This window comes from Embiotoca jacksoni, unplaced genomic scaffold (assembly GCF_022577435.1).
Source record: "Embiotoca jacksoni isolate LCO1_2020_lvr unplaced genomic scaffold, fEmbJac1.0.p SCAF_12, whole genome shotgun sequence".
In the NCBI taxonomy this organism is placed as follows: domain Eukaryota; kingdom Metazoa; phylum Chordata; class Actinopteri; family Embiotocidae; genus Embiotoca; species Embiotoca jacksoni.
Genome location: NW_027185252.1, coordinates 11,395,610 through 11,422,832, shown reverse-complemented (window position 1 = coordinate 11,422,832; position 27,223 = coordinate 11,395,610). Strand labels below are relative to the sequence as shown.

The window sequence follows — 27,223 nt, the reverse complement described above, 5'->3', positions numbered from 1 at the left end:
CACTACACTATATCAGGAGCAATAAAGCTATATTTCAGTTTAAGTTTGATTTAGAAGATCTAATGGGAATGTTAACAAAAATACATTCATGTCAAAACACTGGCATTAATTGTGACGATCTGCATTTTCATGCCTAGCAGAAACCATCCTCTTCATCTCCTCTAGAGGGAGCCACATCCCATTAAATAACTTACTGGCTGGCCCTGCTCAGCTCAAACAGGCTGAGACAAAATATGAAGGCAAGCGAATTTGCTGACTTCATTGTCCATTTAATAGTGAAGACAGAAAAAAAAAAAAAAAAAAAACAATTGCCGTGTCGTCAGAATATTTAGACAAACAACAAAGAATTAATCACAAGTGAACTAAGGCCTACTACTGTCCAAACTTAATGAACGATAGAGTACATTTTCTGCTCTTCCACACGCTGGAAATCATATAAGAGCATTTATCTGCGTCCCAGCTGTTTCTTAAACGTCTTTAAGGACTTTGCCATCATGGGTGCGACTCCTGTGAGGACAATAACAACAAATATTAAACATCTGAATGAACAAATCATCAGGTTTACTGTACTTAAGTTAAATCTATTTGTCCTGCCTCCAGCCCGATCACTGAAGGAAATGACTGCATTTAAAGAAACACCTGACTGAATATTTGGCTGGTTTAGAAAGACATTAAAACTAATAGCACTTCGCTCACTTGTTTTTTTGCGAGGGTCTTGTGTGTTGCTTCCCCCTGAACCGCCGCTGCTGGACCTGCTGGGCTCATTACAACTCGGCCTCGATTGCCTGTCCTGAACCTTGACGCTGGAAACAGAGGAAACAGTCAACAGCACCGTGCAGAACTCGATTGATAGAATTGGTACTTCAAAAACAATGCACACAAAAAAAATGACATAATGAGCGCCCCTCTAACTCTAAATGCTAGCACTACACTATAGCTGGTGAGCACAGCATCCCATGTGGCAACAGTTGACAACAAAAGGACCCAAGGCCATCTCCAACCAGAATAAAACCAGTTTATACAGCACATTGCTCCAATTCCTGTGTTTGGCTAAGCTCGCCCAAAATGCATTTCGTCCACTGTTATCACACGAGTCTGTGACAGGTTACGACCCTGCTAAGCTGCTGTTGTTGTTCAGCGATCACGTTGTTTTCAGGCTTTTATGCGGGAGAGGAGCAGAGCAGGTGTTCATGTTTGGCCAAAGATAAACATCAGTGCCCCAGTTAGGCTCGTATAGTCTTCGGTTTGTTTGTGAACGTAATCGTCGATGAAAACAACATAAATGACATGAATACATAAATGAGGGAATAAAATAAAACTACTCATGAGCTGCTGAAAAAAAAAAACAAGCTTGAACTGTGTCTGTATTTGGGGGGCTGAAACCCACCTGCACTTGGGCTGCTGAGGCTGCTGAACAGCAGTGCCATGAATTTCCTGCTGAATTCGCACATCTCTCGGTGGCTTGGCAACAGTGTGAATAAATGCCATCTTCACCTGCCGACCTAAAAAAAAAAAAAAAAAAAAAAGTGTCAGTGTAGTCATAAGGACTAAATAAAAAATGTTCCAACAGTATATAGTACCTCTAAAATATAATAATCTGCCCTTTGACTTTGATGTTTTACTATTTTTCTACTTTACATAACGACAGATGAAACTAAACATTTTTGGACAGCGACGTACAAGACAAAGACTGTTCTACCCAAAAAGGTGTTTTAAAACCAGGACAGTAGGTTTAATCTGCCGGGCAGGTTTTGTTTGTATGATTATGGCTTTGTTTTCTATGTACTTACACTACTATTGATCCATTTTCATTTGTAAAGGAATAGTTTCAGATTTGGGTAAACATTAACTCGTGCTATCAGCTACAGCTTCTTTTTTATCGCACAAACACAAAGGTTGTAACAATCTTCTTATCTAAATGTCGGCAAGAAAAACAAGTGTATTTCTCAAAATGTCAAGGTGTTCCTTTTAGAAGTGGTACAGTCGTTAACAGTGTACGGCACCCACCTTTGGGTTTCTTAGAGTGTGCCGAGACGATAGTTTTTGCCAGCCTTTGAAATTTCCTCTCCCTCTCCTCAGACAGCCTGATGTACATCTCTTTCCACGACTCATACTCTTGAAGTTTGGATTCTTTGAAGTCCTTCTGACAGTGTTTTCCCCACAGGTGGTCGGTCACTCCGATGTAGATCTGTGGGGAAAAACTCAACGCTTCAGAACTTTTACAATGTTTCTAATCTCAACCCAGTGTACAAAAGTTAGCTTTACTAAATCTACAAAATATTTCATAATAAAGTGACGCGCACACCGTTAACAACAAGCCTCTCCACATGTGGCGCGTTGTAGCATGTAATGCAAGACAACAGACACAGGAGGTTCAGTTATTCAGCTAAACTTTGTTCTACACTACGCAATCAATAAGAGGCCGTAAACGGCTCAATTCAAATATCTAGTCGTGTGTACATTGTTTGGATGACAGTAACACCATGACGTATTGTTCTCCTGACAGACAAAAGTTGGGGGGGGGGGGGGGTGTTGAAACCCAGTACTAGGCTGGTGTACCTAATAAAGTGGCCACAAAGTGCGTGTCTGCAGTGAATCTATTCATAAGTCTCCTTCTTACTGGGTTGCATTCTTCAATGCGGAGCAGCTGCTCCGGTGTGCACCGCTCCAGCACCGGCTCGAGGAGCTCAAATGGGACTCCACCGGTTTCATAGAGCACTGAGAAGAGATCCCCCTGCACATTAATATAGATCCAGCACAGACACACCTCAGAGCCTTGAATCAACACTCTCTGCACTGTACTCACAGTTGATATTGTTCTGCAGCGTGCGGATGCAGTGTTGGTACAAACTTATCATGGCTGGCAGGAAGGCGGACTTGGCACCGGAGTACACTTGCATCTTCTTGTTGAGTCGTTGACCAGTGAAAACCGGGGACTCCTCAGAGACGTCACAGAAGTCAGGCTCCTTCTCAACTTCAAAACCAAAGAATAGTCGAGAATGAAACAACCAGTGTGGAAAAACTAAAGCGATGTTTGTTAAGCACACAGTACCTTTCCTTTCAATGTAGTCAACACTGGAGGGATTGTCGCACTCCGGCAGAGCAGCAGGTAAAGGAAGATCAATCAGGTGCATCACTGACTCCTGAAACTGACAACATATGAAGTCTTATTAATCCATTTCAATCAATCATGGCCTGCACTCTTTAAGGTCTTTGTTGAATATACCTTTAGTGGAGAGGCAGCAGGTGACTTGAAAGATTGCATGCCAGGATCTTTTGTCAGTTTCTCTTTAATCCCCTTCTTGATTTTTTTTGCAGGTTTTTTCACTCCGGATGCTTCTTTCCTCTTGAAGACATTCACGTCGTAGTTCAAGTACGATTCAAAAGACATGGAGGGCTCGTCGTGGTTGCTGGTGCTTTGCTTCTTCTCGTGCTTTGTTGCAGCCTGTTTGTGTTTTGAATGGCTCTTATTTTTAGACTCTGGTTTGTATTTTAAAGTGTAGAGCTTCTCCTGATCGTTTTTTTTCCTATTTCTCTTTTGGGCCTCCGAGCTCCTCGATGTTCCTGAACATGTGCCATCTTTGGCCACTTTTAATATTTTTGAGCATTTGCCACTGGACTCGAAGGAAAAATATTCTTTGCTTTCCTTTGAAGATTCTTTGTCTGGCTTTAATTTGGTCTCTCTCTCTGAAACAGATCTCCCACTCTCAAATCTGAATTCTTCATTAGTGTCCTCGGTGGTTTTGTTTCCAAGCAAAGTTTCATTTTCTGCTGGCTTTCTGTCATTCTGACATTTCTTCTTCATCGAGTTGTCCATTTCCTGCTGGATTTCAATTTTCTTTGTCAAAATGTCGCTCTGAGAGATGTTCTGGTCTTCTTGACTTTTTTTATGATTGTTGTTCTGTTCTGTTTTTCTTTGCCGCTCTTCACATTGTTCTTTCTCTGAATCTGCTTTCATATTCTTAGTTTTTTTGAAGGGGGCTTCATCTGAAGAGTCCTGCTCCTTCTTTTGAGATGTTAAGCAATTGCTGTTTACATTTTCCACTGATACACTTCCATCATCTGGACAGCTTTGGTCATCTAGTTTATCTTTAACAGGAACACTCTCAGACTCATCCCCTTCGTGGCTGCATGAAGGGACAATTCAAGATTAAGACGTCAAACATATACTCGTAGAAATTACTTTTATCAGTCATATAATACAATGGACAGTTAAATAAAGCAACTTCACCTTGTGGATTCCTTAGGGATCAATTTTTTCCAACCTCTAACGAGTGACTTGGCAAATTCTCCGGCCTGATCATGTCTGCGCAAGGAATTAACTGTTTTGCCAATTCCAGTTTCCTAATTTATATTTAAACACGTGTTAATGCAGTCAATGAAAAAATTCATAGACATAGCAACAGAAAATACACTCTTTGCAACAGAGACTCACAGCGAGAATGTCAAATGTGATATCCAGATCCTTGAGCTTCTGCAAGATTTTTACTACCTGGGAAAAGAGCAATAAACATATTAGTCAGCCCGGTCATATTGCATTTAATGCCCTGCATTAAAGACTTTTAGATGATTTTCACGCATGTTTGGGTAAGAAAACTTTACATGCCAAATATGGCAGTCCTGGTTTTGGATCACCAGTTGCTGATTGTGCATTCAGAGCAGAAGCTATGTATGGGAACCGCACACACCCACTTAGCCTGCTCATTTTACTGAACTATAAATGGATAACACCATTGCTGCCTGTTATACTGAATATTAACTGTCTTTACAAGAGCTTAAGTTGTTTTTCAACTTTTGCATTTAAAATTGCTTTATTTTAAATCGATCCGAAGACATCAACATTGATTTAAAAAAAAAAAAAAAAAAAAGGAATATATCTACAGGCAAAACTGAGCGAGCAGAGCGCCCCCACCTTCACTGATGATGGACAGCAGCCATAAATTGAACAACTGGAGGAGTTGCCAATTTTAGCACCAAAGCACCTCCCATTTAACACAACCTGACCCCCACAGCGGCGTTTAAAGTGCTGCGTGAAAGAGGCGCATGTCGATGACTGAACCAGCGTCGATCCACATGACCCGGGATCCGAGAACAGACACAATCTCAGTCCTCAGAGTCTGAGGAGACTGACAGTTTTTCATGGCGTCTGATGTGACAGCAGGTCGTTGTCAGCTGATGTCGAGACCAAACGGCTAATAAATGAAAGGATCTGCTGTCCATCGGAGTTGACAGTCGGTGTTTGATTTGTTTCTAAACACCGCGACAAATTTGACGGGATTAAACCATGAATAATTTTTTTTTTTTTTTTTTAAATTCAATCAAAAACTCTTCCTTCAGATCTGCTTATTAAATAATGAAATGAATCCACACAGTATCTACCGTAGCAGGCTCTGCTGAGTCTGAGAGCTGAAGTTTGAACCGCGTGACTTTCTTCACCACATCAGAGCTGCTGGCCATCACGGTGATTCACGTGCAGCCGCCTCACACACCGGGCAGCGCGCGCCCATTGATGACACTAATTATAATGGGCGGAATCGATGACAGAGATGATGTAGTCTAATGGTAAACGATTTAGAAATTACAACCCATATTAATTATAACAAATAATTCTAAACGTGCAAGTAAATATGACCAAATTAGTCATTGTTGCTTATGAACATAGCATATTGTTGCTACAAAATCACAGTATTACGTGCAATGTTTCTGGCCTTGAACGGAGATGTGGCGAACAAAAGAGTGATATATCACCCCTTGAAATAAGAAATAAAAATCGGACGTGCTAATACTGAAACAATTCAGTGGTGAAAGAAATATTCAGGTCCTCTGCATAAGTGAAAGTACAACTACACAGTGTAAAAAGATTCCAGCCAAAGCCCTGCATAAAAACAGTAGTATTAGCAAGAAAATATATAAATGATCATATATGACATCATTAGATTATTAATACTAAAAATCAGTGTGTCAGCAGTTGCTGTTGTAGCATCTGCAGGTGGAGCTAGTTTGAACTTTATATACAGGGACAGCAGATAAATGTGAGGGGTCTTCAGATGAATCCCGAGAGAGGAAAAAAGAAGTCCTGAGACACAAATCTGTTTCCAGTTATTTGACTTGTTCTATCTTTGATTATTGGTGAAATATTGGATCATTTTAACAGTTCATGAAATGAAAGAGAAGTTTAGAGGGAGAATTAATTTGTTGGAGCTGTTAACAACTCATGCACATGAGAGATGTGACCCCAAATACACACTGCTTTTTGTAAGTCATCAGAAGGCAAATTGGTTAGAAACCACTGGTTAAATATTTAACAATGCTTTGTATTTTAAAAGTTTTTTTTATATCATCCATTGTGTCAAATTAATATCTTTGAAGTAACTAGAGCTTTCAGATAAATGTAGTGGGATAGAAAGTACAATATTTCCTTCTGAAATGTAGTGCAGTGAAAGTATAAAGTAGCATACAATAGAAATATTCAAGTGCAAATACCCACACATTTTACTTCAGTACATGTTCTTACTTTCTTTCCACCAATGCAACAATTATGGATAAAATAATTTTTTTTCTCATAAATGGGTATCCCTAAAATGCTTGCTATCTGTTTCATGACCCTTAGCACTAAATATTTTGATTTCACAAGTTTCATCAGCCAACACAAACCAAAAAAAGAATAATATACTACATCACTGTCATCCTTCCTCAAACTGCACATTTTTGTCCTCTGCATTCCAGGAAACATGAAATGTGCTGCTAATGAAATGGAAGTTAAGTTTTGTAGGTGCCCTAAATTATATCAAGAACAAGAAATCAAACTAAAATGTACTTTTATTTGAGGAGTTTTACTAACGTATTGTAAAAGTATACATTATTCTGTTGTTTGCACCTCTGTGAACAATTTTTTTTTTTTTTTTTGTAAACAATGGACAGCCATGTGAAACTCATTAGATGACGTCCCCGCAGTATGTTGACATCGTCTGATTGGAGGTTATTGGATATTATATGTCAGCGGATGTATGGTTTTTGCTGCTGCCACATGCAATGCACAATACACTTGATTGGCACTGACCCCTCTGGAGGAGGAGTTAACTGCAGGTCTCGTTCAGCAGGGGTGACAGCTGGTCTCTCTCTGTCCTGCTCCAGTAACTGGAGGCACAAGTTCCTTCTTCACCAGCCTCAACTTCATTTCTCAGGTAAATGGAGCTTTCTAATGCTTGATTGTTTGCCATTTTAACAATGAAGAGGCAGCTTAGGTCAGGTAATGTTTCAGCATTTGTTAGTTATTTTAGAATAAAAAATGGGCTCTTTTCTCACTAACTGGGGCTTCAAGGGGTAAATAACTCGTGTGACGCTGTTGGTAAACGGAGTTTTTAGACATAACCATTGATATAGGAAGCTTAAAATCTGCGAGGGGCTGTGGTCAAAGCAATGAGTGACTCTTTACGAAACCTTTTTGTCTCTGCACATAGTGTGGATTAAAGATTAATGTCAGACAAACCTGAAAACAATTGATTCAAGAAAAGAGACCAAAAAAACTAAGATTTTGCACTGATTTGAACTTAAACAGTCAGAGGACATGAGGCCTGGCGCTCATGTCTCAAAGTCTATAAAAGGAACGTCATGGGTGAGCCGACCAGTGTTGCTATTCCTGGACATACTGCTGATAAACTGTGACAGATGCAAAGAGAGTCATGTTGATGTACTCACACTCTAGCATCACCTGGTACCGCAAACGTTTTCAAAGTTGTCAGCATCTCATTGTGTCTAAATAAAATGAACTCTGAAATAAAAGAAAACTTTTTGTCCTCAGAGGCAACAAGATAAATGTACTGAGACTTTTACATTATTGATTTGTTTGGGGTAAAGAAAACAGCCCATACACATGAAACAATGACAAATATACTAGTCCAGTTCTTTGCCAGCATAGATTTCTTTGTGTTATGTGGTTGACATCTTGCATCATCTTTAAGTTGTCCTGGACTTTTCTGACAAAAGTTAACGTGTATGTGTGTGTGTGTGTGTGTGTGTGTGTGTGCTTTCAGAAGGTCTGGGCTGTGTTCTGCTGCTACAGCCATGGCACCCAAAAAGAACAAGGCGACCAAAAAGAGTAAAGGAGACATAAATGATGTGACTATAATGGTCGAGAACAGCCCCATCAACAAGATTAACGGGTTAAACACTCTGTTAGAAGGTGGAAACGGCTTCAACTGCATCTCCACTGAAGTCACTGATTCTGTGTATGCCCCTAACCTCCTGGAGGGTTTGAGCAGCATGAGAAACGACTCCTTCCTCTGCGACCTGACCGTCGCCACCAAATCAAAGTCATTTGATGTCCACAAGGTTGTCATGGCCTCCTGCAGTGAACACATTCGAAATATCTTGAAGAAGGACTCAACCCTCCAGAAGATCGACCTGAACGACCTCTCACCAGTCGGCCTCGCCACTGCGATCACGTACGCCTACTCAGGAAAGCTCACCCTGTCGCTCTACAGCATCGGCAGCACTATTGCTGCAGCCATGCTGCTGCAGATCGGCACGTTGGTGAAGATGTGCAGTGATTTCCTCATGCAGGAGCTGAGCGTGGAGAATTGCATGTATGTAGCCAACATTGCAGATGCCTACGATCTCAAAGAAACCAAGCAGGCAGCTCAGAAGTTCATGCGCGAGAACTTCATCGAGTTTTCTGAGATGGAGCAGTTCCTGAAGCTCACCTACGAGCAGATCTGCGAATTCCTCTCAGATGACTCCCTGCAGCTGCCCTCTGAGGTCACAGCCTTCCAGATCGCCATGAAATGGTTGGACTTTGACGAGAAGAGGTTGAAGTACGCCGCAGATCTCCTGACTTTCATCCGCTTCGGCACCATCTCCGCCCAAGATCTGGTGAATCACGTCCAGGGGGTGCCGAGAATGATGCAAGACCATGAGTGCCACCGTCTCCTTGTCGATGCCATGAATTACCATCTGCTGCCATATCAACAGAACATCCTCCAGTCACGCAGAACGAAGGTACGCGGCGGCCTCAAAGTGATTCTAACAGTTGGTGGACGCCCTGCCTTGACAGAGAAATCTCTCAGCAAAGAAGTCCTCTACAGAGATTCAGACAACGTGTGGAATAAGTTGACAGAAATGCCAGCGAAGAGCTTCAATCAGTGCGTGGCAGTCCTGGATGGATTCCTGTATGTGGCAGGTGGTGAGGACCAGAATGATGCAAGGAACCAGGCCAAACATGCTGTCAGCAACTTCTGCAGGTACGAACCCACTGATTTAAATTCAGCATTTGTCATATTGTTTGGTATAAAAGTTGTAAATAACTGTGAATGCCTCTCATATTCTTCAGGTATGACCCCCGCTTCAACGCTTGGATTCACTTGAACAACATGATCCAAAGGCGCACCCACTTCAGCCTCAACACCTTCAACGGCCTCTTGTTTGCAGTCGGAGGGCGAAACGGCGACGGTGTCCAGGCCTCCATGGAGTGCTATGTGCCCTCTTCTAACCAGTGGCAGATGAAAGCACCCATGGATGTGCCCCGTTGCTGCCATGCCAGCTCCCTCATCGATGGCAAGATCCTTGTGTCTGGAGGGTACATCAACAACGCCTACTCCAGAGCTGTGTGCTCCTACGACCCGTCCACTGACACCTGGCAGGATAAGAGCAGTCTGAGCACACCTCGAGGCTGGCACTGCGCCGCCACCATTGGAGACCGGGCCTACGTCATCGGTGGCAGCCAGCTCGGAGGTCGCGGGGAGAGGGTGGATGTCCTCGTTGTTGAATCTTACAACCCTCACAACGGGCAGTGGAGCTACTGCGCGCCTCTTCACACGGGGGTGAGCACGGCTGGTATTTCGATTTCAAACAGCAAGGTGTATCTCCTCGGAGGCTGGAACGAGGGTGAGAAGAAGTACAAGAAATGCATTCAGGTTTACAACCCCGACCTCAACGAATGGACTGAGGATGATGAACTGCCAGAAGCTACAGTCGGCATCTCATGCTGCGTCGTCACCATACCTACACGGAAAACACGAGAGTCCAGAGCCAGTTCAGCTTCATCTGCACCAGTTAGTATATAAAGATTCAGATGGTAACCACAGTGTAGTTTACATGTATAAAGGTCTCCAGCTCGTCTGTTGCACAATCTCGGTTCTGGACATCAGCTTTTTGTAGGTGAGCAATATTTTATAAAATTCAAGGACTACAAATTAGGGAACATGATCTCGTAAAATATTTTTAAAACTTCATTCATTTGAAGCAAATTGAAACCGAGGAGAATTCAGAAATATAGTTTTTGCACTTCTGATTTAATAATTAGTATATTTGGCATCATTTATACCGGATCATGTTCATGGCAGAGACAAACTAGACAAGGTAAATATTTAATTTCAAATGTTTAGGCAAATTATCTTCTGGGGCCAATTCAGCAGGGATAATGTCACCAGCAAATATAATGTTATTTAAAACTCAAATGTAAAAAAAAAATAAAAAATGGAAAGTGAGTGTTGAGATTCGTCTGCAGCGTCACTGTCTTTTTTTTTTTTGCCCAGTACCACGGAAATATAATGCTGGATTTTGTTGACAGTCGTCATCGTGGTGACTGTAGCTACTGTGATTGTCAGATACTTGAACAGAATAAGGAGGCTGGAGCTGGAATAAGCGTTGGCGTCACCGAACAGGAGTAGGTGCTTGCATTTAGTGTTTAAACACACCACACAGCAAGACCGCAGAGTCTCTGCATGCACCTCATGTAAGCCGTTCACTAGTCTTGTGTTGTATGTTGTGCCACCGCCACAAACACTATCGCTGTGAAAAGAAGGGATTCTGTTGGAATGAAGCAGCTCGAACGGGGTTACATGTGACAGTAAATAAACTATTTTGTAAAAAAGAAAAAGATACCTGGTGAATGACGATCAGAGCCTGAGCTTTCCTGGAAGTCAGTACTCATGAATTCCCTGACTGCTCACGTCTTTCCATTTTTTGTTGGTTTTTAAATTAAAGAGATGAAGTGTAATCTATTCGGAGCAGTCGTCATTTATTCAAAACCATTTTTATGCAAAGTTTAGCGGTTTTTTTTTTTTCTTTTAATTTAAAAAAAAAAAGTAAACTGAGTGTATTTATGTGATACAGTTGAACACAAAAAAAGTTCTGGTTTGTTTTTGAAAACCATAAATCAACAAATCATCATGTACACTGGAATCTTTAGCTCTTTTCAATGAATTAAAATCTCTATTTGTTTTGTTTCGTGACTTTTTTTTAATTTTTTTATGTTCAAGGTCCAAAACGATGACATAGCCTACTGATTTATTTTCAGCCGATTTTCATGGTGTTAACTGCAGTGTTTGTCGACGAGCTGGAAGAAGTAGCGAAGTCCATTTGAATCACAAGATAAACACCTCTGACTTCCTGTCTTTACCCTAAAACCGCGGCATGAGAGGGTATAAATGCTTTTTAACATCTTTTTATGTACTCACCGAAGGAGATGGTAGGTTGGTGTTGGTGTACTAGCACCATACTCTGAAACAGTAAATACCCAGAAGCTCACTTTCAATAAGTCTTCCTCTAATTTGTTTTTGAACTGGAAAACCACGAGGATTTCAGCTCTGTGAAGAAGCCCATTCATACTGATTTTTGCACTGGGAGAGCATGAGAAAGGGGCTGTGGCATCTAGCATCAGACAAATGAATACACAAAAGGGTATCAAGTCAGGCCTAATACACACTCTTTCTGTGTGTACTCTAGTCTTTGATGTGCAAGTCCCAAAGAGATCAAAGCATCTCATCTTTACCTCGGGTTTCTTTTGCCATCGTACATAACTCCAGAGCTAAGTATTTTATGTTTATTTAGCCATTAGGCTCATATTACCAAAAAATAAAGACGCATCTTGTGATGACAGCATGTGGAATCTATGCTACTGATAGATGAACATCCCCCCTGACCTTGTTCACCGCTGCATCTAAAAAAAAAAAATCATATCTAACCAGCGAAGGGAAGTGAAAGGGGGTACGAGCCAAATGTTTGTGCAGGATGTTGTTTACCAAACGTGTTTGTGAAATTTAAAGTTCCTCCGGCCCCTGAAAACGGGTTTTGGTCCATGTTTGAGCTCCACTGTGCCGAATGATAAAAGTTCAGAGTTCGACACTAAAAGACTGTTTCCAAATTCATCGTCTGAAAGTTGATCTGAGTTTAAGGTGTGTACCTGCAAGCAGGATTTACGACGTAGTTTGCAGGCTAATCTTGATCCAACAGGTAATTTACTCCGGTGTGATGTGGAGAATTACAGACTGCATTGCACAAACACTGACAATTTTTTTCAGCAATCGAGGAGACATCTTCTATCTAGTAGTTAAATTATTGAAATGAAAACTATGCATGTTAACACATCAGGATATATCATGTGGGAGGAGGCAGATATTAATTTTAAGATTTTCTAATCAAATAATTGAACTTTTTAAGGAAAACTTATTATTTAAAGCAGAGTAAGTGCCAACAAGCCTGGAGGGAATCTTTAAAAGTTTAGTGTGCAGGATTTAGGGGGAATATTTTATCTGAAATTGAATATGATATTCATAATTTTGTTGTCATAAGTGTATAATTAAATGAAGAGAATGAAATGGAGCTAGTCCTCTTCCAGGTAGCGCACCATGTTTCTACAGTAGCCCAGAAAGGTCACACCAAACACCGGCTCTACAGAGGGCTTTACACGTTTTGCGTTTTTTACAGCCACCGTAGATTCTCCGACACGTTTGCAAGTGTAATGGTGAGTCGACAGATATTCAGTTGTTTGCAATTAGCAAAGTCACCAGCAGATGCCACTAAATCCTACACACTGCTCCTTTAAGATCTTTTGTTAAAGCAGAAGTGGCATTACAGACTTTGTAACCTTGTAATTATTGCAGGCCCTGAAAAGGAATTTGTTGATGAGCTACTGACCATGAGGGATGGTCTCTTATCTGAACACAACATTTTATGGTCAAGTTTGAATAGTTTCGGTAATTTTACACGAGAGATTTGTGTGTTTGTCTCTTGCTTTATTCACTAGTCTGAAATGGACTGAGATCAGGTGGTAAAAGGTGATGATGCATTCGTGCACCAAAGACAGCTGAGAAATATTTGAATCAAAGTATGCGTTCAGATGAGAGTTTGCTTATGTTTCCATGTCAAATTTTGTGTTGAAAATACTTACATGTGATTACCAATTTGTCAGGGTCTTCAATATGACTTGGGCTTCCTGCTCAGCTGCAGTACTTCAGTTTATGGTGGTGACTCATGTATTCACACATCAACAAACTGCTAATCAGTGTGATTTGCAACAACAGTACATTTGTTGATTTGAAAAATGTACACCCCGCACTAATTTTAGACAAGCAGCATGACTTGTTATTTAAGCACGTCTACTGAACTGATTCTCTTCTCATAAACTACAATTAAACCACTTTCATACTCCAAACAAAATAATTTCAAGAGCTTCCTCAATATGATTTCCTGCTGCGATTCCTGATGTAGACATGACTGCAGATTTTTTTAATATAAAGGGAAGTGAACTCAACCATTCAGAATTGTGAGTCAAACCACATTCTCATTTGGGGTGGATGTGAGTGCAGCACATTGACCCCTATTCAATTTTATCAACACATGCTTGTAAGATAGCCACACCTGCTCACTCAAGTCAAATGCTATGTCATTATTACAATCATATTTTTCTCTGTTGATGTGGCATTCAACAGTTCATTGTATACTGGGGCTTCCTACACTCATGTTATAAACATGCCTAATTCATCTTAATCCTGTGGATATTATAACAGAAGCCAACCAGTAAATCAGTGACTTTGTGGTGCTAACTGCCATTAAAACCAGCACATGGCTGCTTTACTGAAACTTTTTGTGTTGTCTTATTCTTGTTAGAAATAAATTCATTTGATCTATATATAAAAGGGCTAGTTAATGACAAAAAAAACAACTCACCAAAAGAATACAAAATATATAAAGAAACAAATGGGAATAGGTTACGTATTGTAATTTGAATTCATTAAATTGTCCATAACCAAATTAACAACTATAATTTAGCTTTGTTTAGTGTGCTGAGTCTCCAAGAAGAGGGAACTTCACCCAGGGGCAGATTTGCTCTAATAAAGAGGATAGTCTGTCCTCAATACTGAAATAGCCTACTTATATTTTTTTCTTGAAGTGATACGTTTAATCTTTCTAATTTAAACTAACATTATGTTGGCATTACAAATACCATAAATTGCCAAGCTGAAAAAGGAAAGTGAAGTACAGGCGCTTAATTTAAATGAAATGGAAAATCTTAACTAAAATGTGAAAAGAAAAGACTCGTAATATGAATTATTTTTTAAATACTTGCAGATAGTTGAACAAGCACCAGTTTAATTTGACCCGAGGAACATTAATGCCGCTTCTTACGGTTCCTCATAACAGCAGGGTTAAAGTTATTTCCCACTTTTTTTTTTTTTCCCCACTGCTCGTGAACGTAACATCGCGGGTTTCTCTGAATTTCGACGGGAGAAGTGGGCGGAGCTCGGGCGAGCGAAGAATGCTGAGTCACAGTGACGTCATTCCGCTCCGCCTGAAGACATCACCTGTGTGTGGAAGGAGGAGGACGTCCATATGTACAACAGCACCACCTCGGCGGAGCAGACCGGGCCGGCGACACCGACATATTTACCGGCTCACCTCGCTGCTGTCATCCCGTCACAGAGCTGCACATCAACCGCATCAACGTCCTCTTTTTTTTTGTTGTTTGTTGGTGTTGTTGTTGTTTTTTATTTTTTATTTTTTATTGGATCCGCTCACGCGGTTTGAACGTTACCGAGCTAACCAGACATTAGCAGGTGATGAGCAAAAAAAAAAAGGGGGGGGCCCTGTTTCTTCTGCAGCTAAGGTTACCGACAGGGCACGCCGCTTAAACTGCACCCCCCACCCCGCAAGACCCCTTCCTCCATTCGGCCCCGTGAGGCTCCCTCCCCTCGCAGCGTCCCGAGGAGCTCCGGACTTTCGCCGCTCGTCCGGACCGAGACTTCATGCGAGCTTTCCGCCACTTCCACAAACTAGCTCGCTAGCTAACTCTCGTCCACAGCAGCAGCAGCAGGTCGGTGCACCAACACACCTCCGAGCCTCGTCGCGTGTGTGTGCGCGCCATGGGTTTACTGTCACAGGGGTCTCCGCTGACCTGGGAGGAAACCAGGAAGCACGCCGACCACATCAGAAAGCACGGCATCATTCAGTTCGTCAACATCTACAACAAGGTGAAGGATCGTCAGAGGGACGTGTTGAAATGGGGCGACGAGGTAAAAAAAACAAACAACAAACCAACACACATTTCTACCTCCGTTCATGTTTTTGATCCGTCGGTCGTGATGGTTGCGGATGATGCAATAGTGGCCTCTTTTTTTTTTTTTCTTTCTTTCTTTTTTTTTTTTTTTTTTTTATTGATATGGGATACTTCGTTGTTGTAAATCTTCCAACTTTGAACAGTATGTACACAACGGTAAAGTAGTGATCGACATGTTCTCATTAATCAGTCGCTCCTAGACTGTAAGTTTATTGATAAGATAAGAGTCTTAACTCGGTTGCAGCTCCTTGGATGATTGCTGTTTTACGCATTTGCAGCAAGTCTGGAGTTTTTTTTTTGTTTTTTTTTACAGGAAAATGTTAAAGTCCAACTTTGTCACGAGGGCAGCATCACTCAATCCTTCAGTTTCCTATTTCTACCACTTCCTCTACGTTTACTCAACTAGCAGACACTCTTTGTTGAGTAAACATCTAACATCATTCCCGCTGTACAACATGTAGTAAAAGTGTCTGTTGCCTGCTTTCATTGAAGAACGTCACTGGTGTTTTTCTTTGCCCGCCGCCGCCGCCGCCAGGCCCACAAAACTTCAGTGTGCCACAGCTTGAACAAAGTGTTTTGATTTCAAGCGATGTGGAATGCTGTTGTTGTAGATTAATCCCTCTTTCAGACAGAGAGATTACAGGGGAGCAGCGTCAAAGTCAAGGAAACGCGACTGATGGATTGGAATGGATGTGATGGCGTCCCAGCCTGATCTTAAAAAACCTCGGCTTTGTGCCGCCAGACTGGAGCCGTCTGCTTTAGGTGGCGTGTTTGAACACTTTGCGTTGTTTGCTTTCAGGTCGAGTACATGCTGGTGGAGCTGGATGACAACGACGAGACGGTTCGACTGGTCCTGAACGGCGGAGAGGTTTTGGAAACGCTCCAAGAGCAGGGTGAAAAGATAAACCCCAAGTAAGTTTTTTTTTTGTTGTTGTTGTTTTTTTGTCTTCGCAGCGCGTGTCAGCTGGAGATTTTACAGACGTTAAAACTCCTCGATGTCTTCACACTGTGGACTTTTGACGGAGGTCATTTTTCTTTGCGGCGTTCAGATTCTGCTTGAATTACTTCCCGCCTGCCAGATACAACTATTTTGTCTGGGAGTGATATTTACTCTCACGAATGCGTTGTTGCACTTGGCTGGAAAAACAAGACACTTAAAATAACACGCAAGTGAAAGCAACACGGTTAGTGAGAGTTTGTTGTGGCTGGCAGCGAGCCACGACAATGATTTCTCAGATATCGGCCTCGTATAAGACGCATCATAAAAAGCAGCGGCAAGATTAGACAAAGAACGGTTCGCAACCATCGCAGACGCTCACTTTCATTGGTAATTAATTTGCTATCACTAAAGCCACTCAGGCACTGACGTAAGGTTGAGAAGTGGCGCCGACAGCTCCCTGATATAAACATGCAAACGTGAGCAGTAACGGTTGATATCAAACCCCCGAGTTCCTGCACAGAAATACGTCAGCGTGACTCGCGCGCGTTGTCGCTGCTCATTTAAGGTCCGATTCAAGCAAAGTCAACGTCCTTCAGCTGCTACAGTAACAATGGGATTTTTCTGCCCTCTCTGGTTGGTGCAGAGCACTTCGTCCATCATGTCTGTTACTTTTTTTTTTTTTACTTCAACCTACATAAAGACAAATCACCCGTGTTTGTATGAAATTTATTTGCCCCCCCCCCCAAAAAAAAAAAAAAAATCCCATTGTGGGAGTCAAGTGATCAGAAACGCAATACGAAAGGGAAAAAAACAAAATGTCTATGTCCCAAAACTATATTCATGATTTCTGTCTTTTCTGTAATATTCTATTTTTGTTGAATACTTTCACCTCATCAGGCGTCTAAAAAGCCCAAAACGAAGCAATGTGAGAATATAAAAAAACCCAAAAAAGCCCGTCTCCAGTCAAACATCCCTCGGCGACGACGAGGGTCGACATGGTTTCGTTTTCAGGAGTCAAAAAGAGCAGCAAGAGCAAAAAGAGCAGCGTCGTCCGGCAGTCAAAACCTCTCATGTCTCTCGCATGCTGCTTATTACACACAATGATTAACATACGCAGCTATGTGCTTTTTTTTTTTCTTTTTTTTTTAGTCAAATGTTGTTTTGTTTTTTTCAAATCTCCCGAGTCTGTGCCCATCGAAGGAAATCTTTCAATTTTCTGTAGTTCACAAATGATTTCTGAGATCAGTACACATAAAAAGATGATACGCGTGTCCTGGAATCGGAGCTCCTTGAGACATTTTCTGCAACATTTCACCCCAAAGCAGATCTTCACACTGGTCCTCCCCGTCTGTCAGCACGTCGCACATCAGACCTACAAACGACCGGAGCTGCCGAAGGTTTCTCGCGGACTTATTTTGCATCAGAATTTACATTTAAAATGGCCCTCTATGCGACATGTCGTCATTGCGCAGCCAAATCTCTTGAGTTGGGTTGAGTACGTCTCCCACAGGCAAGCTTGAATTTTTTTCCATTTCTTCTCCCGTCTGACTCGTAGTCTGTATTTTAACTTAAATAGTAATTGTTTCAATTACAGCTTTTCTCTCAAAAGAGTTGTTAAGTAAGTTTCCAGTCAACTAACTAAAAGATAAATCGACTAATTGTTGCAACTTGCGGTGTCAACCCGGAAGAGATTTACTCCACTGAACCCTTCGTGAGTTTTGAAATTGTACATTTTGAGCTTGGATTGTTTGTGGATTTCAGTATTTTAATTAAATCTCCCCAACAAGACAAACTGTTTAAAAAAAAAATAAAGCGAATCTATTTGTCTCCGCGACATCCGACGCGTCTCATTTTTCGACTTTTACTTTTGTGAGAAAGTAAGACGCTTTGTGAAGGGGTTTTGGCCGGAGGAGCTTTTCTGGGAACACCGTCTGCACATCGGTATCGCCCCACTTCTTTAAAGAGGAGGAACTCTCTGCAGGCGCTGGAAATGCGTTTGCACAGGCTCGTGAGTGTTTTGCTTTCCTCGCTGCCCGTGACGTCGGTCTGAATCGGTGTAGCCGACTTCACCCGGGGGGAATACCGGCGGCAGTGGGAATAGTAGAGCCGACGCATTCCTCATTACTGCCCCTCTGTCGCGCACACAAAAGAGTGCACGCTCCGGGGCGCAAATACGCGGCGTTGCTTCGCCCATGCCGCGATCACAGCCGACACGATGGAGACGGAGAGCTCCCGAGTCGATTTTTAATCGCAGCGGTCCTCGTGAGACTCGCTCTCGGCTGACCTGCTGCTTAACGTCCTCGCGACAAAACGTTTCATATTTTCGCAGTCACCCCACGCTGTGGAGACCGGAGTATGGCAGCTACATGATCGAGGGAACTCCGGGGCAGCCGTACGGCGGCACCATGTCCGAGTTCAACACGGTGGAGGGCAACATGGGGAAGAGACGACGGGAGGCGTCGTCCGTCCTCAACCACAATGAAACCCTCTGCACCATCACCTCATTCCCAAGGTACCCCGGGACTCTTGTCTCAGCCCTCTCTGATGGTTCTCAACGGAGATCGGAATCAAAGCGGGTCGTTGGTTGGATACGCAGATGTATAGTTCGTCAATTCGACGTGTTTCGAAAGTAAATATTGATGCTTTTAACTCTGAAAGCAGTGATGGATGTCAAATACGTTTTTGTCGTCGTCATATTTTTGAGCTGCAGTGATCGATCAGCTGATCGGTCGACAGACGGAAATTAATTGGCAACCAATTTGAGAATGGATCAGTTATTTCCGTCACTTCTTTTAGTTTCTCTAATGTGAGGATTTGATGCTTCCCTCTTTCGTATTTAGTCGTTTTGGAAACGCCGACAAAACGAGGCATTTTTTTAAAATTTTCTGTCAAAACAATTAGTCATTTCTTTTGGGGGGAAAATGACAGATTGATTAGTAATTAGAGTAATGGTTGGTTGCTGCTAGGTCTGTTACAATTATAACATAATTGCGATCAGAATTGTGTTTCCATCACTATTTCCATGTCGTTTCCACCGTTTGAGGTTTGACTCATTTAATGACATCATCTCATATTTATATTATATGTATATTTAAGTTGTTTTTTACGTCATATCTGCCCTGTGGAGGTTTGTTTACAAAACCCTAAAAGACAAAACAGAAATGTAATTTTGTTACATATTTTCCAGTGTTAAATGCCAATAAATGTCTCTCCTTCTCCTTCTTCTTCTTCTTTATAAGCTGTATAATTAAACTATGATTAAGCATAAACTATAATAGCAGCGTTTAAATACAAAACATTTCAATTGAAACATTTTCGTTGTTAATCACAATTATTTCTTTGCCAATGAATCCTCAGATGAAAAGGCATGGTGAGTCGGCCTTCTAATAGTTGTGTGTGTTTTGATCCTTTGTTCAGGTTGGGTTGCCCAGGTTTCACCAAACCAGAGTCCCGGCCAACTCCCGTTGAAAAGGGCGTGTCAAAGTCACTGTTTTTCCCCGACGAAGCCATCAACGGACACCCGAGATTCAGGTCAGCTTCATGCTTCTAACTTCATGACGGTTGGTGTGATTTTTGGTGGAACAGTCGAACATGAACTTGCGATGCGCTGAGAGCTATTTTCACATGAACTCTACCAGAGCTGATCAGAAGCTGAACGCAACATGCATCTTGTTTGTGACGTGCAGCCGGTGAGAGACTCTGAATGACGTCACTCCAGCATGTTCTGTTGGCTGCTTTAACTTCGGGTGTTTCCTGTAATGATGTCTGTATTGATGGATTTTCTTCATCAGCACCCTTACCAGAAACATACGTCACAGAAGAGGAGAGAAAGTCGTCATAAATGTGCCAAGTAAGTTTGACTGAAACAAGAAAAACGGTATATGAGACGTAGAACGTTTTCTTACGGTGTGTTTTGACGTTCTTTTACATTCCTTTGGCCAATCAATATGTGGGCGGAGTCTAGTTTAGAACGTGCCGCCCGCTGCGGTCGTAAACGCCGTTTTTAGGGTTTCACTTTTCCTCGATAAATAAACATGACGACATTCTTTTTTCCTGTTTCAGTCTTTAAAGACAAGTGCACTCCATCTCCGTTTGTGGAAGAGTTTCCCGAGGACGACGGCGAAGCGGCGAGGGCCGCTCTGCCCGACCACATCTACATGGACGCCATGGGCTTCGGCATGGGCAACTGCTGCCTGCAGGTACCGCCACAACAGAGCGCCCATCCCGCAGGCTTCGTGGCCTGTTTGTTTTCAGTCACTGATGTAAATGAGGAGATGTTTTAGAGGTCGGTGTGGACTGGGGCTCTACGGTCCTAATAAGTGATTCATGAATGTACTTCAGCCTCTTTTTATGATGCTCGTGCAGGTGACGTTCCAGGCCTGCAGCATCGATGAGGCGAGATATCTTTACGACCAACTAGCAACATTCTGCCCCATTGTGGTGAGTAGATAAGTGAAACACGCCCCCCCTCCCCCTCCCCCGTCATATACTACGACTATTTAACTGACCTCGCTCTCAGCAGGACTTTTATATAACTTGTTATTTCATGACTTCATGTTGAAATACCTATGCGGGGCGTGACAGTATTTTGCTGCACCGTGCGAGACGTTTTTAATGTATAACGGGGTCAAGACAGAGCACACCGACAAAAACGGATTGTACCGTGTGTTTTTCTGTGGTATAAATAACCGCTGCGTCAGAGCGGAGAGTTTGTGGCTTTGTTTCGAAAGTCAAAGGAGAGTAATTAACATGCATTGTGTAGGTGAAGCTATTTCAAAAGCAGCATCTGTGCAAAAAGTACGATTTGTTTGAACTACCCGGTGTCCTTTCTGAGACATGTTGGTATCAAGCAGGTTAACTCTTAACATCAACACGCCTGCATGGGAGTTGTTTAATGTTTAACTTATTCTTGTTGAGTTCTGTCACCCTGTTTTTGTCTTAACAGTGAAATACAATGCGTTTCTGACTTCTTTTTTTTTTTTTTTGAGGTTATATGTACATTTAAAGATGCTTTTGCACATTTAAAAGTTTAGAATTGTATTGTTGATACTCTGATGTCTCCGCTTTATGAGACGGACCCACTTCATGGGGTAGATTTCTCTGGCTTGGCGCAGCGCCACTTGTCTCTACGGTCACCTTTTTAAGATGGGACTCATTTATTTATCTGTCTATTTGTTGCTGCTATATTTGTCAGAAAATACACTGAATACAGTCTTCACCCTGTGCAGATGGCGCTGAGTGCAGCCTCCCCCTTCTACCGAGGCTACGTGTCAGATATCGATTGTCGCTGGGGAGTTATTTCTGCCTCGGTGGACGACAGGACACGGGAGGAACGCGGGCTGAAGGTGAGCTGAAAGCTGCCTGAAACAAGAGCCTGAAGTTCGCACAAATATGTTTCGGTCAAATCGACAAGATGGTTTTTGGGGGATTTGTTTGATTTGAGGGTTTAGTTGGGGTTCATATTTTCTGTATGTTGGTGTCCTTAGTCATTACTGATCTCTCCGGAGGGGACGTGAGGGCAATAGTGAAACCGAGTTACAGAAAATGGACCCCAACAAAGTCATGACTTTGGTCTTTCACTTAAAAACTCCGCATTATTAGTACGGTAAATTTGACTGTTGGCTAAATGTATAGTTTAATACAATAAATGTTTTTTGTATCGAAAAAAAAGTATTTCTGCAAACCCACCTCTGCGTTTGAATGCAGAATCGGGAGGAAATGGGACAAGAGTTTGGTACCGAAAGATTTCTGGTTTCTGTAGTCCAAGTAATATCGACCAATCAGGTGTGAGCGGGCCTTGGTCGCATGCGGGTAAACAGTCTTTGCGGTGAGCAAAAGATGCGCAGCGCCTCTTTATCCTCTTCCAACAATTTAGCTTCGGATTAACTTTGTTGAAGTGGTTTGAAAGTATTAGCGACTGCAGTCGTGGTCTGTTACCTCCGTTCTTGAGAAGCAGGCTGTTAATCGAACCGTAAACAACAACAACAACAACCAACCCACAGCAGAGGAAGTCTTGGCGTACATCTGTTGCACCGGAGGCTAAAACACTGCCAGACCGGTGTTAGTGGGTCAATCCACTGCTGCAAAAAGACTTTTTCCAAACATGCCAGCCGTGCTGACCGTGATGGTGAAGCCTTGTTGTGAACGTGAAAGTATTCGCGTTACTCAAAAACGAGTAAAATGCGACCAAAGGAGAAAAATAGTTTTGATGACAGTTTGCTGTCTGTGATTGAAAGTGGTTTAACACTTGTATGTAACACGGCAGGTTAGATAATCGCTCGATGTAATAGTTGGCCCGGTGATAAATGAAGCAGCATCGTGTTCTTTTTGAGAATCAGCTGCAGGGTCTTCATCACCAGCTTCATCTTCCTGAGGATGACTCACGGGCTGAGCTCAGAAAGGTCAGGCATCCATGTTTGCACTGCATCAGTAATAAGTCAAGTCGTCCGTGGCGCTGCACGCTGTGATATTTGAATTTCCAGATGATTGCGGTGAAGCAGTGTTTCTCAAGTAGTAACTTCTGAAAGACGGTTACTTTGCAGAAATCTGATCAGAGAGCCGCCGTCGGATGTCCGCCGTCCCGCGCTCGGGGTTTAATGATGTTAAAAGTGGGATTGGAACGATGCTGGGAAACCTCACATGAAGCTTCAATCTTTGATCACAGCATGTTCAGAAAAAAAAAAGAATCAAACGTGCTCAGATTTCAGACTTTCTTAAATGCCCACCTCCTTGTAATGACCGTTACCGATGTGTGTTTACGCCTGGTTACCGAGCTCTTCCTACAGTTGTGGCGGTTTGGCCACAGAGGCTGCATGTGCTTTATGTGTTACGCCACCGAAGGTCGGGACTCGACTAAAATAGCTTTCCAGCAAACACAAACTCCGCAGTTAGCTTCTCTCTTTCACAACCAATAACTGCATCATTATGTAAATGTCTCATTCTTGACACCCGTCATCTGTCTTTCTGTAGTGACGCAACATGTTGTCCATACAGGGTTCTTTACAAAGTCTTTCAAAATGCTTATTTTATCATTGTGTTTTAAAATACGCATGAATTCATTCCTCCTTGAGAAATGTTTGATTTTTAGCATAACGTGTTTTTTTTTTTTTTTTTTTTTTTATCCACATAATCACTCATTTAAAAAATGTATTTATTCATCTTTTGATATTTGGAAGAAAAAAAAAAGAAAAAAAATCCAGTTATCAGTCAAACTAAATATGCTCAGATTTGTATTTTGAGTCTGATGTGTGAAAATGGGCTTCTTTGTTTTTGTTTGTTTGTCTTGCAGCCTTTGAAAAACGACAAATACAGGATCTTCAAGTCGAGGTATGACTCGATCGACAGCTACCTGTCAGGCTGCAGCGAGAAGTACAATGACATAGATTTGACCATAGACGAGGAGATTTACAAGCAGCTGCTCGGCGCAGGTACCGATGTCTCAAATACAAGCATATTAGCCACACTCATAATCCACAAATACATGTTTGTACGGACAAATAACGACTCATCTTTTTTCTTTTTTTTTTATATACATACATATATAGGAATCGATAAGCTTCTAGCTCAACACATAGCTCACCTCTTCATCCGAGACCCGCTCTCCGTCTTTGAGGAGAAGATACACCTGGATGATGAAAACGAGTCGGATCATTTTGAGGTGAGGATTTCTGTATGATTTTCGTTCTGTGAGCAGAAAAAAAAAAAAGAAAAGCCGATCGCATTTGAAAACGATACATCGGTGACTTCGGTGCACTTGAGTATTTTTGAGTGTTCTCCTGAACGTCTCGCAGAACCTCCAGTCGACCAACTGGCAGACGATGCGGTTCAAACCTCCTCCTCCAAACTCTGACATCGGCTGGAGAGTTGAGTTCCGCCCAATGGAGGTAAGAAGACTTTCACCTGCGTTTACACAAGAGGCGATCAAAACGATCCGAGACCGTTCATGTCGGCGCCGGGGGCAAGCTATAACTTTCACCAGTAAGTATTCCCAAGCTGCGTGGCTTGATCAACATCGGCGGCCGAGCTCCGTCTCCCTCAGAGCACCGCAGTCGGTCCGGCCGAACAGCCGGGAACCCCTTCTTCGGTCTTCTGTCGGTGAAAACATTTAGCGGGGAAACGCTTCACCCGGGCGTCGACATCCTGAAGCACTTCACGGCTCGCCGTTGTCGATTTCCGTCGAGACGCGCCCGCGCCCTCGGTCACAAAAAACGTGTGCAGCTCTGATGTCGATCAAGCGGTGAAACATTTCCTTCACGGAGGTCGTAGCTTCCCCCCGGCTGTCAAAAAAAGTGCTCCGCTCTGTTCGCGCACGGCGGCAACCTCCTTTGAACTTTTCGACGGCCCCCTCGTACTCGGCGAGGTCGTTCAGTTACATTTTTTTTTTTTTTTTTTGTGCTTTTCAGGTGCAGCTGACTGACTTTGAAAACGCTGCATACGTGGTGTTTGTCGTCCTGCTCACCAGAGTGATCCTGTCCTACAAACTGGACTTCCTGATCCCGTTGTCAAAGGTGATAACAGCCACACGGTTTTACTCTTCGATGAAACATGGAGCCTTAAATCCGTGAATAGGGACGTTCAGGTCTTGCTGATTTGCAAGAGTTTTCGTACACGGTGATCTGATGCAGGAAAAAAAACAACAACTGTCTTTTTGTCAGGTTGATGAAAATATGAAGGTGGCGCAGAAGAGAAACGCGGTCCAGGAGGGCATGTTTTACTTTCGAAAGGACATCTTTAAAGGTGTGTAAAACAGGAAGTGCATCTTTAGGTTGATGCTCATTGAGAGACGGAGTGAATCGGATTAGAACACTTCCGTTTTGTCCGCCGACAGGCTGCAACCCGGGCCTTGATGGCACCGCCTCCGCCCAGAACGGCTTGGAGACCGACGGTGCCAATGAAGAGTACACGCTGATGAGCATCGACACAATCATCAACGGAAAGGTGATTGTTGATTATCCGTATCGATTATTGATTATCCGTATCGATTATCAACTCGGCGGACGGCAACGACAGTCGGACGCCAAGTTCACCACTTTGGTTCAGACTCGCATTTCTGATGATCCTTTGACTTTTCATGCAGCCTCAGCTGTATTTATGTTCAGTGCTTAATTTGGTAAAAAAAAACAAAAAAACACATAAACATCTGCATGTTATCATGTGTTTTTATTTTTTATTGTTTTATTTTTTTGGGAGCATGTTATACTGTGTTCACATTATATTGACAAACCTTCCAAGTTATAACAGTCTAGAGATATCGGGAGCTTTCCCGGGTCGTGACTCGGGTCCTCTCCCGAATTGTCGTGACCAGGGATGAACCCGTGTTGACCGACTTAGTTTAACTTGACAAAAGAAGAGTTGAACATCGGTCAAATAACCCAGGTCTGACCCTCGTCACTGGTTTGAGAAAGGGTTTTAAGTTTTCCCTCTTCCTCCCTTTCTGTCATCGACTGTCTTCATTGCAGCCAGACAGAGTCACAGCTGTCGACTCTGTCTGGTCTGAAACCATTTGATTAAAAACTGCTGCTTTCTTCTCTCTTTTTGTTTCATCCCCAGGAGGGAGTATTCCAAGGGCTCATCCCGATCCTTAACTGCTACCTGGAAAACATGGAGGTCGATGTGGACACCAGGTGCACCATTTTAAATTATCTGAAGCTCATCAAGAAGCGGGCCTCAGGTAAACTCCAGTAACGGTCGGCACGAAATGTCCTCGGAAGCCAAAAGCAGTTTTTCTTTTCGCGCAGCTTCACCTCTGACCATAAACTCCTTCTTCCAATCTGAAATAGGCGAACTGATGACGATGGCCAAGTGGATGAGGGAATTTGTCTCCAAGCACCCGCAGTACAAGCAGGACAGCGTCATCACTGACAAGATCAACTACGACCTGTTCAGGAAGTGCGACAGGATTGCAAAAGGTGAAGAGCAGTGCCCCGAGCTCATCGGAAACCCAGTGAACAGGTTCAAATGAGAGACGCTGCAGAAACGCATCGTCATGATAAAAACGCGCATGTGAAGAAAGACCAAATGTGGCTCCGAACGACACAGGTCCAAATGTGAGAGAATGCAAAACAGCATGTGTGTGTTGGTAAACACACCTGCATCAAATATATGTGTACATATACTGTATGAGATTTTTATGATTACAAAATTATTTTAATAGGATTAAGACATGCAAAGAGTTGTGTAATAGAAAATCAGATGTGTATTTATTTTTGTCTGGAAATTCAGCATATCTGTGTGAGAATGTAAATGTAGCAAAGGGTTGTACAGTAGTCTGCTTCTAATCTTGTGTTCTGTAAATACTTGACTTCTGCTCTTTTAAAACATTAACATCAACTTTTACTGTTCTTTTTTTTTTTTGACCTGGATACGAGCTTTCTTTACGTTTGATTGATATCCTTTTTTTTTTTTTTTTTTTGCATTAAGGGAACGGTTTGCTTTTTGCTCTGCTGACATTGTAGTGGGACCTTGAAGTTGGTGTTGCATTCGAGTGGAAATGGTGAACCATTGTTTGCAATGTGATACTGTTTCAAAATAAATCTGTGCAACAGTAAGTTAGTTTTCTTCCAACTCTAAATAATGCTGCGTGTTTAAAGGGGTCACACCACCACAAACGCGTCACTGAGCTCACTGAATAACCGCTGCATTATCTATGAAAGTGTTCCCAAAACCAAGCATGTAAATTATTTGATTAAGTCCCTTTATGCTCTTTTAAACAGGTTCTGCATTAAAGAACGCAACTGAGAAACTGCAGCCGTTCTAGCTCTGTGAGGTTGTACTCTTTAACAATGGTTGAAATGTGATGTCGACCATGTTTTAACGTTGGCTAATTTCCACAAAACACAAACGGCAGCAGAGAATTATGGGAACGTGTGCAGGTAAAAAAAAAAAAAAAAATCACAAGTAAACATTAAAATTGTGACACTATAATGACGACATACAAATTCAGGGGAACG

The 27,223-nt window shown here is 42.4% G+C and overlaps 3 protein-coding genes across 5 annotated transcripts; 2 read left to right on the top strand and 1 right to left on the bottom strand.

Annotated features, from left to right (window-relative positions):
* Window positions 1-363: 363 nt before the first annotated feature.
* eloal (elongin A, like) lies at window positions 364-5,457 on the bottom strand. The gene is made up of 11 exons (XM_069144813.1): window positions 5,380-5,457; window positions 4,436-4,492; window positions 4,232-4,344; window positions 3,227-4,127; window positions 3,053-3,149; window positions 2,807-2,974; window positions 2,621-2,718; window positions 2,008-2,188; window positions 1,388-1,502; window positions 697-803; window positions 364-507 (listed from the first exon to the last, which is right to left on the bottom strand). The coding sequence occupies exons 1-11, from the start codon at window positions 5,455-5,457 to the stop codon at window positions 446-448; spliced, it is 1,977 nt and encodes a 658-aa protein (XP_069000914.1). The 3' UTR covers window positions 364-445.
* Window positions 5,458-7,100: 1,643 nt separating this feature from the next.
* klhl31 (kelch-like family member 31) lies at window positions 7,101-11,224 on the top strand. 2 transcript variants are annotated; one of them, XM_069144811.1, is made up of 3 exons: window positions 7,101-7,184; window positions 8,034-9,239; window positions 9,329-11,224. In XM_069144811.1, exons 2-3 carry the CDS (start codon window positions 8,065-8,067, stop codon window positions 10,059-10,061), a joined length of 1,908 nt encoding a protein of 635 aa, XP_069000912.1. In that variant the 5' UTR covers window positions 7,101-7,184; window positions 8,034-8,064; the 3' UTR covers window positions 10,062-11,224. The 2 variants fall into 2 exon arrangements, with proteins under 2 accessions (XP_069000912.1, XP_069000913.1); XM_069144812.1 differs by having other exon boundaries at window positions 7,133-7,184; window positions 8,037-9,239.
* Window positions 11,225-14,573: 3,349 nt separating this feature from the next.
* gclc (glutamate-cysteine ligase, catalytic subunit) lies at window positions 14,574-26,821 on the top strand. Of its 2 annotated transcripts, XM_069144816.1 has the most exons (16): window positions 14,574-15,290; window positions 16,134-16,246; window positions 18,604-18,786; window positions 19,692-19,805; window positions 20,066-20,124; window positions 20,337-20,473; window positions 20,640-20,714; window positions 21,503-21,619; window positions 23,563-23,701; window positions 23,819-23,931; window positions 24,065-24,157; window positions 24,677-24,781; window positions 24,929-25,010; window positions 25,102-25,211; window positions 25,824-25,944; window positions 26,054-26,821. In XM_069144816.1, the coding sequence occupies exons 1-16, from the start codon at window positions 15,141-15,143 to the stop codon at window positions 26,233-26,235; spliced, it is 1,893 nt and encodes a 630-aa protein (XP_069000917.1). In that variant the 5' UTR covers window positions 14,574-15,140; the 3' UTR covers window positions 26,236-26,821. The 2 variants fall into 2 exon arrangements, with proteins under 2 accessions (XP_069000917.1, XP_069000918.1); XM_069144817.1 differs by lacking the exon at window positions 18,604-18,786.
* The last annotated feature ends 402 nt before the right edge of the window (window positions 26,822-27,223 follow it).

What these genes read in the sequence shown, in the direction of transcription:
- eloal (XM_069144813.1), bottom strand. Translation starts at nt 5,457, where the DNA reads ATGGCCAGCAGCTCTGATGTGGTGAAGAAAGTCACGCGGTTCAAACTT. An exon ending in GCTGCAGAACAATATCAACT is followed by an intron (nt 2,719 to 2,806) that starts GTGAGTACAGTG and finishes ATCTCTTCTCAG; the next exon opens with TGCTCTATGAAACCGGTGGA. An exon ending in AGACCCTCGCAAAAAAACAA is followed by an intron (nt 508 to 696) that starts GTGAGCGAAGTG and finishes TTGTCCTCACAG; the next exon opens with GAGTCGCACCCATGATGGCA.
- klhl31 (XM_069144811.1), top strand. Translation starts at nt 8,065, where the DNA reads ATGGCACCCAAAAAGAACAAGGCGACCAAAAAGAGTAAAGGAGACATA. An exon ending in GCTGTCAGCAACTTCTGCAG is followed by an intron (nt 9,240 to 9,328) that starts GTACGAACCCAC and finishes CATATTCTTCAG; the next exon opens with GTATGACCCCCGCTTCAACG.
- gclc (XM_069144816.1), top strand. Translation starts at nt 15,141, where the DNA reads ATGGGTTTACTGTCACAGGGGTCTCCGCTGACCTGGGAGGAAACCAGG. An exon ending in AGTCGTCATAAATGTGCCAA is followed by an intron (nt 20,125 to 20,336) that starts GTAAGTTTGACT and finishes TTCCTGTTTCAG; the next exon opens with TCTTTAAAGACAAGTGCACT. An exon ending in ACACAATCATCAACGGAAAG is followed by an intron (nt 25,212 to 25,823) that starts GTGATTGTTGAT and finishes TTTCATCCCCAG; the next exon opens with GAGGGAGTATTCCAAGGGCT.